The sequence below is a fragment of the Triticum urartu genome, chromosome 3A (genome assembly GCF_056163025.1).
Source record: "Triticum urartu cultivar PI428250 chromosome 3A, HENAU_Tu73, whole genome shotgun sequence".
Taxonomy (NCBI): Eukaryota; Viridiplantae; Streptophyta; class Magnoliopsida; order Poales; family Poaceae; genus Triticum; species Triticum urartu.
The window spans coordinates 129,597,033-129,607,015 of record NC_141875.1 but is presented as its reverse complement, the minus strand read 5'-3'; the positions used below and the strand labels follow the sequence as shown (position 1 = coordinate 129,607,015).

Genomic DNA, 9,983 nt, shown 5'->3' with positions numbered 1-9,983 from the left:
TATAACATTTCAAAATTTAGAATTTTGGGATGTTACAAACCTACCACCCTTAAAATGAATCTTGTCATCGAGATTCGGAGAGGCTAGCAAGAAATAGGTTAGGTTCGGGGTCTTCTCAAAATCCATCGATCGTCTCCGGTGTCTTGGGTGCTACCACCCTTAGAAAGATTGTTACGGTCCCATCAATACTCATATACTCCATCCTTATTCTTGACAGGGCCGGTCTTCTCAGATCTTCAGTATAATTCCTTTCTCTGGGCTCTTCCGGTGACGGCATAACCTTTTCCTCAATTCTTTTGTCCTTTCATCTTGGTAAGGTTATTCCGAGACTGGGTCTTCTTAGCTGACAGGTCTGGCGCCAAAACTAAACAACTATCGATTTCTCATGGTGGTCAACAATTTATGGTTTCTCCTGCAGGAAATGGGTCTGGGTTGAACCTCACCGTATAACCTACGGTTGTCAACAACTGCCGTGTACAAGGGAAAAATACTTATACCATTCTAAGTTTAAACAGGGTTTTGATCGTCGTCTCTTTACTATAGGTAAGTCACTCAGATTTACCATCCCTTATAGCAAGGCGAATAATAAGAGTAAGTCGGTATGGTGATCAATCCATCCCGCACCCAAATCATTACCCTGTATATGGTTTAGCGAATCTCGCATTCTAACACTCGGTCATCCTCACAAGCATTGCAGAATTTCTCTTGTCCATGAACTGCGTTCGGAATAATCCATTGATTTTGCAAGCCAAACAAACATCTATCGTTCCTTCACAACTCTTAGGTTTTGCGTAAACTCCTATAAAATCGTCTGCCGATAAACGTCATATCTTCCTCCAGGGTTTTTCCTTCAGCAAGAATGTGCTTGCTTCTTGGCAGGTCCTGGGGCCTGTGGGTTATGGCCCATCTCATCACTTGTGGTCCTTGAACTTATCATCGAGCACTGATCATTATTCCAACTTCCAACTTCCTAGTATTCTTAAATCCATCTAATTGTACTGTCTTCCTTCCTTCTATTGGCACCAAACTAGGACATGTTTACTCAGACTCATCATGGAATTTCCATTGATCCATATTTCCAACATCAAACCTCCTTTATATCCAATAGTAATTTATCTCTTCATCCTCATGGGGTATCCCACATATCGAGACAAAAACTTATACTTATGAAGTCCATGTTCCACTTCGTGGAATATCATTATCCTTTCCAGGGTCAAGCGTCCTTACAGGGGAATACTGGCCATCTCTGCATGGCACTTCTTCAACTGGGAAATGTGAAACACATCATGAACTCCTGATAGTCCTTCGGGTGACTCCAACTTGTTGGCCACTTCTCCCATACGCTCCAAAACTCGGTATGGTCCTAAAAATCTCGGGGCTAACTTTCCCTTAACCCCAATTCGTTTAACTCCTCACAGAGGGGACACACGAAGACATGCTCCGTCTCCAATTTCATATACTACCTCCTTGCGTTTTTTAGTCTGCATAACTCTTCTGCCTGGACTGATATACCTTCAGTCTATCTCGAATCAACTTAACATTCTCTTCTGACTCCTTGATCACATTTGGTCCAAACAACTGACGGTCTCCAACTTCATCCCACATAGTCTTGGGGTATCACACATATCGAGACAAAACTCGTATTCATTTTGTCCGAGATCCACTCAGTGGAGTATCCTTATCTTTTCCAGGGGTCAAGGGTTCTTACAGGGTACTACCACCCTTAAAATGCACAAATCTTCCATAGACCATATTTCTCATATCCCCAAAAATGGTCAAAATTCTTCTTCATAGGATAACAACTCATAAAATCCGTATCAGTACCAACGATGCTAACTTTATTCACTCTCAATTGACTACAATCTCTCGCTTTTCCATTACACGTCTCAACTCAACACCTTAATATAAAAGAAAATGTTCTCACTTCTACTACTCCATTTCTTTTGTTGCAAACTCAACTATCTAGCACAAGTTTCCTTCTCCTCGGGGCATTCTCTGGAAAAGTGCCCTGCTCCATTACAACTAAAACATATTACTTCTGACAAGTATCGAGGTTTCCCTTTTGGGCAACTGTTGAGGTAGTGCCCTGACTCCTTGCACCTGTAACAGGTGATATGACTCAGGTCCTTCCTGGAATCCAATCTGCTTCTCTTCCTGGACCTTTCCATGCCAATCATGGCTTCTATTTCTTGTGGGTCATATTATACTTCCTCTGCCGGGAATTCTACTAGATCCCCATTCAAACAATTTTGGGAGATGTGTCCTTCTTCTCCACATGAATAGCAAGACTTAGTGCAGGGTTTACTCGGGTCTTCTTTAGGTGTGTCCTCCACCTCTTCCTTCATCACAGTTTCTTCTAAAATTCCCATAAGGGCTCCTTTCTTTACTTCTTTCTTCTGCTGGATGGTTCGTTGTACCATGGGGTAAATGTGACACTGAGAAGGATAGTGGGTAGTCCCTTCACACAAGAAACAAGTAATCTGCCTAGTTGCGCATTCTTCAACTGGGTGACTTCCTTCACAATTAGGGCATTCATCCTTGTGTTCTTTATGGGTGTGTCCTATTTCTCCACAAATCTTGCATGCACAAGGTTTCTTCATATCCTTTCCATAAGGCTTCAATTTCTGGGACACGAATCGAGACTTTAGCAAAGTCAACTTAAAATCTTTCCAAGTGGTTACTCCTTGCCATCCATTGATGGTTTGGTACATCCTCCACCAAGTAGCAGCAACTCTTTCAAAGCACTGAAGAGCATGTTGGGTCATATCCTTTCCAACTATAGGGTTATTCTCCATGCGATCCTCCATGTTCTGAATCCATCAGTCCGTCTCCAACTGACTCATCGGTCCAGAAAATATAAGCTCATCTTCATTCATCCTCTATTGGGTCCATGGGTTTTGGGGTGGGACAAGAGAGATAGAGAGGGATGCACACAATACAAACAAAAGTTTTGAAAAGGCAGATTTTATTTGTGGCTGTCGGGAAAAACATCAATCAAATGACAGCTCAGAAACGTCGCATCTAACGCAGGTATATAACAGGGGTTTGGTCTTCTAAAGGTCAATAAATCTTCAACGTCTCCAAACTCTTCAAGTCTTGTTCATGCCTCCAATGGCTTCTTCCGATCATGCTTGTCTTTCTCAAGTTCTTTTTCCAGGTCAACTCTGTTGACGTGAAGTCTCTCATGACGTCCTTTATTATTCTAGAGTTGCGTCCCAAACTTTTAGGTTTCATCATCCTTGGCATGAACCATGTCCTATTGTCCTTCAGTTCCCAGCGAATCTCCGGTATCTCGAGGTTTTGCTCCTCCAGCTTGGCTACTTTCAGCTTCTGGGTCCCGTGTTCTTCACGAACTGTTTTCTTGTCAAATACGGCTTCCTGCAGATCAACCCTAAACTTCTTGATGTAACACTCCAGATCCTAGTGATACACTTAGCTAAGGTTAAAACGTCACCTCTTTCTGATAGATGCTCCATCAGCCTTCTACCACCCAATCCTTTCATGCATATGCATGCTTAACTCAGCACGGTGACAATACCATAAGTGGGAGATAACTTCATGGATAGCTGTGTTTCTGCTCTTGTCATTTCCATGAGCTATCATTCCATAGTTGATATCTCCTGCCTTAGGGTTTTCTTGACAAATCCTTGAGTTCTTAACTCTACATGCTCCGGTCTTTCTCCGATACACCTTGATCTCGGGTATTGACAACTTTGATAGTCTGCCAAGTTCCATAAGGGTAGCCTTCCTAGGTCATAAAAATCTAGGAATTCTTTAGAGCCTTCAAATCTCCTAGTCTTCGGAGTCTTCAACCACTGTAGTTTCCATTATCATAATGTATGGTAAAATCCTCTTCATTCCGAAGTGGTCTTAGTTGTCCGATATCTTGTACTTCTTGAAGTGGTCTCATCAGCCGAAACTTCGTGTGGTCAAAAGGGGAAAAGGGGTATGGTCTCACTAAAGGGAATATTTGAATAAGCTCAGAAGAGAAGAGAGGTAAAAGATCTTTTTGAAAGAGAAAGTTGTAGAGAAAAATCTTTACTATGGGCTTGCCATTTTCTAGGGTCACGTCCTACAGTCAACATGTGCTCTGATACCATCTTGTAGCGACCCGACCCGAATGGATCAAGTCTCTATGCTTAAGTGTCATCCCTGGATCGGTATGCTGACACACACAGTACTCGAGGATTTATAACAGAGGTAAATCACATGTGTACAGTAACGTAAATACTATTACCTCAATCCAAAATAGCGGAAGTAACAAGGTTGTGGATTCCCATCAACACCAACGGCAAAGTTGAGTGTAGAAATCGTAACCCTAACGTATCTTTTACTCGTCGTAAGATAATCCTGCAACATGAGACGTTGCAGCCACAAAGGGTCAGTACATTGAATGTACTGGAAAATTCACACCATAGAGAATGATGAATAAAGGCTATCACTACATGCATATTTGGCTGGTGGAAAAGCTCTATGGTTATAAGGTTTTTTGCGAAAAGCCAATTTTTCCCTACTGCAAAGGAATAAATTTTATTTAACTATCATGGTGGTTGTTAATCACTGAGAATGGTTGACAGCATTCTCAATCCCAATTAAGTAAAATCATTAAAACCCAACCAATTATTTAAGTAACGTGATGAGATCAACAGGATAATCCAAGAACTAGATACTCAAGACGTCCATAACCGGGGGCACGGCTAACCATGATTAATTTGTACACTCTGCAGAGGTTTGTGCACTTTTCCCCACAAGACTCGATCTCCTCCGTTGGATTTCTCGCACTACATGGTGTTTGAGAAACGGATGACCGAGACATAGTCTTTCAGAAGCGCTAGCACCTTACGATGGGTAGACCGTTACACCTACTTTCCCCTACATCTGCTAGTCTACCATTGTAAGAGTTCGCACGACTTAATCAACTATGCTAGAGCCCATAATAGCTTGTGGCTGCACATGGAAGTTTCTAGTATGAATAATCTTATGATCCCTTTGAGCCTGGGTGGCGGTCCATAAAACAACAGGCAATCCTGGTCTACCCAGGTGCCTAGACAGACAATCCTGGAATACCCAGGTGCCTCAATCCACCCAGATGTGTATTTAAGTTGCCACCTTAAGTAAACCATTAATTAACAATCTCACATCTGTCATGAATACTCTCAAAACCCAATCCACGTCTACGAGCATAGCACGGCAATGTAAGCATAACGTAATAGTAACTCCCAAGGGTTTGATAATAAACAGGTAATAGGTACTACTCAACTACTTCCCATCCCACAATTTAATTAGATCCTAATCATGCAATGTTGGAGGTTTGATCTAATGCAATAAAAACTGGGTATGAAATGGGTATGATCAAAGTGTGAACTTGCCTGCAATGTTGATGAAGATGATTCGCACTCAAAACTCTTGATAGTTCTACTCGTCACACTCCGGTCAATCTATCGTAAGCAAGCAATAGTAACCACACATAAGCAATCACTCAAAGTATCAGAAAGATCGAAGAAGGCAATTCAGAAAACATCAAAACCAAGCAAATAACTCTTGCAACATAAAACAATTTCTAACAGTACCAAAATTATATGAATTTGGCCTTATCAGAAAGTTTAGGTCAAGAGTTTCGATTTGCAAAAAGAATCAACTCAAACGGAGCTACGAAACTCAAGTTATGATCAAACGAAGTTTGAATTCAAATATGATCTAATTTAAATTTTAAACTTTTCAAAAACATGTTTGAGTTGGATTACTGGATAGAGGAGATCATAACGAAGAAGTGGGCGTTGGTTTCGTTGGATTTGGACAAACGAGTAAGAAGTTATGGCTATTTGAAAAATCAGGGCCAAGCTGTTTTACGGAAGAAAAAAATAGCTACGGGCTAGGGTCTAATGTATAAATACGTAGACTAATTGATAATCTAATTATTTTATCATATTAGTCTAAAAATAATAAACTACGAAGGTATAAGAAGAAAAAAAACAAAGAAAGATACCTTCATAAGGCAGAGAAAAGACAACTTTGGAGAAAGGAGACAATTTCCACAAGTCGTGCCGGAGAGGAGAAATATATTTTTCTTAAATGAATCTAGTCAAACCAAAATATTGATTTAACCCGAATCGGATGATTTTTGGAGGCTCTATGGATCTATATTTATTGGTGGAAAAGAGGCTTAGGGGTAAAAGGCTAGGCAATGTGGAACTAAACGCAGACGAAAATATACGAAACAGAGAAGAAAAGAGGCGGATGGGCCTAAAGGCCTTCGGCCGGCCGCGCGCACGCTGCGGTGCAGTTTTTTTTTACAAAATTCGGCCTAAGAGAAAAAAAGAAAAGGCTGGCTGGGCCTGGCCTATTTAAGAGAAAAACAATGGGGCACCAGAAGCTACTATACTACGCATGTAGGCGATAAATAAATATGGGCCGCAAGTACAGTTTTTTTAAAATAGAAACAGAAGGAAAACCGAATAACAAAATAAAATAAATTTTTATATAGGCATATTATATATCAAAATTTTCAGAAAAATATTTTATACGATATGAACATTTTTCTGGCATTAAATAAAATACACACAAATTCTAATAATTCTAACAGTGCTCCTGCTCTAATAAGATCCAACAAAAATCATTTTAAAAATACAAAAATAAAATCAAATTTATTTCTCTCCAATTTTCTGTTGTAGGGAATCATGTTACCCTATTTTCCATGTATTTTATTTTTGGAGAAAAATGATTTGAATAAAATCCAAATAACTCCAAATTGAAAAATAATTCCAAAAAGACTTTGAATTTGATCCTTTGAAACTCCCAACTCATATTTCATATAATTTGAAGAAGTCATTTTATCTTCTCTCGTGAAAATCATTGAGTTGCATAAAGTTTCTAAATTGGAAAATATTTCCCAATGGAATTCAAATATTTTTCAAACACCCTTTTCATTTATTTAAATGGAACAAGTCATGTCATCTTCTCTCTAGGGTTTTGTATTTGAAAAGAATTTGAATTCACGAAGATCATAAATGAAAAAAATGAAAGTTTGGGAAAGTCCTTTTATTCCCTCTCATTTAACTTTCAAAAAGTTCGAATTCACTCACTTTCAGTCAATCAATCAAACAATCAATCAAATCTATCTATTTAATATAACATTCCAAAATTTAGAATTTTGGGATGTTACAAATTGATCACAAGCAAACTGACGATACATAAGCAAACAACAGAAAGAAAATTTGACAATAATTCTAAAACGACATCATTTTTACAAAAGAAATTTTCTATATGAAGCAACCGACATAATCAAAAGCTTGCATACATGAAACAAAGAACAACACAACGACTAAAGTAAAGTGAAACTAAACATAGCCCTGATTATTTCTAGTTGCTATATTGGATTACATCCTTGTTCTTCTTCTTCTTCTTCTTTGCTTCTTTGTCTCTTTTTGCCCTCTCCAGTTCCATTATGACATCGTAGATGATTTTCCATGACTCATATGTTGCGAATGCATCTATTGCTGCATACTTGATAAGCTTTTGTGGCAGCGGGCAAAGTCCCCACAGAGTATGGTCCTCCTTGCGGTTAATTTTCTTCTTCATGTCATGGTAGTGAATGTCTATCATCCTGCCGGCAACATCAGCCAAAGAGTCAAACTTCTTTTTATTGTATGGGTCTCTCCATTCCACCTGAATATCAATGTAGTTGTCGGAGTTGATCTCCAAACCAGATAGCTTCAGCTTGCTTTTGTCTCTTTCAATGGCGAAGCCGACGAAGGTGTACTCACCATTCATGAGGAATTTGTCTAGTTCCATTGGCCTACAAGATGTTTGCATAGAGTGAATATAGTTTATTTTGTTAGAACTACTGACATTTTTTTGTTTTTTTTCTGAAACTGAACTGCAATATGAATATCTAAATCTGTTGCAGTGAGTAGTTGCTAATACTACTTCGTTCAGCATAAGTAGTAAATTTGATAATATATTTGCATAAACAATGCATGTTTTGTGCATGCTTGTATTCTCGAACTGAATTTCATACATGTTTTGTATAGTAATGTTGCAGTTTTGTATTGTTCGGTCAAATAGTTTGTATTTTGGTAAAACAAAATAAAACTGCGTGTATTGCTAGATCATATAATTCAAGAATTGAACACATGAGTGACATACATGGAGCCAGATGAAAACTGTCAATGAATTCATATGCCATGCTTTTCAAAATGAGAACCAAATTTTAAATATTGGCAATTGCAGTGAAGAAAATTTAAAATATTGACAAGAAATAGTACAGATTGATAGTTATTCTAACCTGTCTTTAGTTGTAGAGATGTGGTAGACAAGGCATTCTTTTTCTACGCATAGCTGGAGCACTGCTGCCCGTTGTGGCTTCACGTAGTGCGTGTACTCGACATCAACGCCGACTAGTTTGACGGGAATTCCATCGAGCTTCCTCCTGAGCGTGGACAACATCTTGTCCACGTCTTCACCCTTGCTTGTGCAAACGACGTGGATCTTGTGGTTGACGTGGAGGTCGACGTCGTGGAGCTCCCTGGTGTACGTGCGGCGCTGCTTGTACAGGGGTGCGTCCGCCATGACTCTCCTCTGCTCTCTCGTGTTTGTTCTAGAGAGAGAGGTTAGTGAAAGAAAGTGTGGAGAAGAAGATGCAATGAGGTTTTTGGGGGGACAAAGCAGTTGTGTTTTCTCCTCTACTCTCCTTGACAGGACGTGGGAGAGGTGGAGCGTGGTGGTAGTGTGGTGGGGCTCTGTTTTTAGTTATGTGGCAACTGCAGAGAGGTTCTGCTATGAGGAGGCTCTGTTAGTGCATTGGAAATCCGGAACGTCATCGCCTCTTTTTTCGTGACTAGTTCAAGGTATTGACGCAACTGTCAGAAAATGTGATGATTGTGTTTTCGGTGAATTTTCCAAGTAAGTGCACTTCTTTGCTATCAGAACAGAATTGCGTATGTCCACATAGTGTACTGCATTGAAGTGAAATTTATTGTTCATACACTGAATTATATCAGATTAGGGTTCACACAGATGTACGCACATTTAGTTTTTTGATTGAGTTCTTTCTTTTTTCTCTCTCTTTTTTTGATGGTAATGCAGCTTTTGTGTGGATGGAGGGCAGTGTGGGTAGGGGTGTCAGACTTCTTTGCTTAAGTAACAGGGATGCATTCTTCATTTCAGCCATACTGCATTGCAGTGTAAACAGAACTGCATTTCAGAAAAAAGAATACTTCGTGCTTTCACGTGGAGAACTGCATTGTTGTACGTCGCGGACTGCATTTGTACGTTGACTTTGGGTTCCTGCGTTTTATTTATTAATAGCAAACTGTAGTTTCTGGCAGTGCGCACGCACATTTTTGTTGTTGTTGTTGTTGTTATTCATTTAAAAAATGTTTCTCATTTTTCTTTGATGTTTTATTTTTGAAGTTATTGTTTTTTCTTAGTGGGCCTTGTTGGGCCTGTGTTCGGGTAGTGCAGACGCAATTGGCCCAAGTCGGCTTGTGAGCACGGCTGGTTCCTGGTGCGTTGTGTGCGGCCTAATGTTTAGTCCCACCTCACCCGTGGAAGGCGCGGCCTACCTGTTTATAAGCGCTGGTGAGGCAGCCGTGTCGAACTCCTCTGGTTACTTAGTTGGGCGCTTATACACGGCGCTTGCTGCTCTATGCTCTCTGACCTGTGGGCCCATGTGTGCCCGGCCCCATGCATCGTGGCTCAGAACGACTCGCCTGCTGTGGGCGTAGGTCTACTACGAGACTCACTGGGGCCGGTTGCACCTGTGGTGGTCAATTTTTTTCTTTGTATTTTTCTCTCTTAAGTATTTTTTTCCAATGTAGGGGCGTGCAGTGCTTAGTAAATCATCTGTGCACTGCATTGATCAGGGTTCTGTATTGCATGTGCATGCATTCCATACTACACATGTTTGCGCTACATTTTTGTGCACTACATGGGTAGCATTTTTATTTATTGTTTTTCCTTTTACGTATCCTTTTGTCTAGTGT

At 40.0% G+C, this 9,983-nt stretch overlaps 1 protein-coding gene across 1 annotated transcript; it reads right to left on the bottom strand.

Moving 5' to 3' along the window:
- Positions 1 to 7,359: 7,359 nt before the first annotated feature.
- On the bottom strand, positions 7,360 to 8,568 carry LOC147978913 (uncharacterized). The gene is made up of 2 exons (XM_087514943.1): positions 8,285 to 8,568; positions 7,360 to 7,795 (listed from the first exon to the last, which is right to left on the bottom strand). Exons 1-2 carry the CDS (start codon positions 8,566 to 8,568, stop codon positions 7,360 to 7,362), a joined length of 720 nt encoding a protein of 239 aa, XP_087371069.1.
- Positions 8,569 to 9,983: the final 1,415 nt, after the last annotated feature.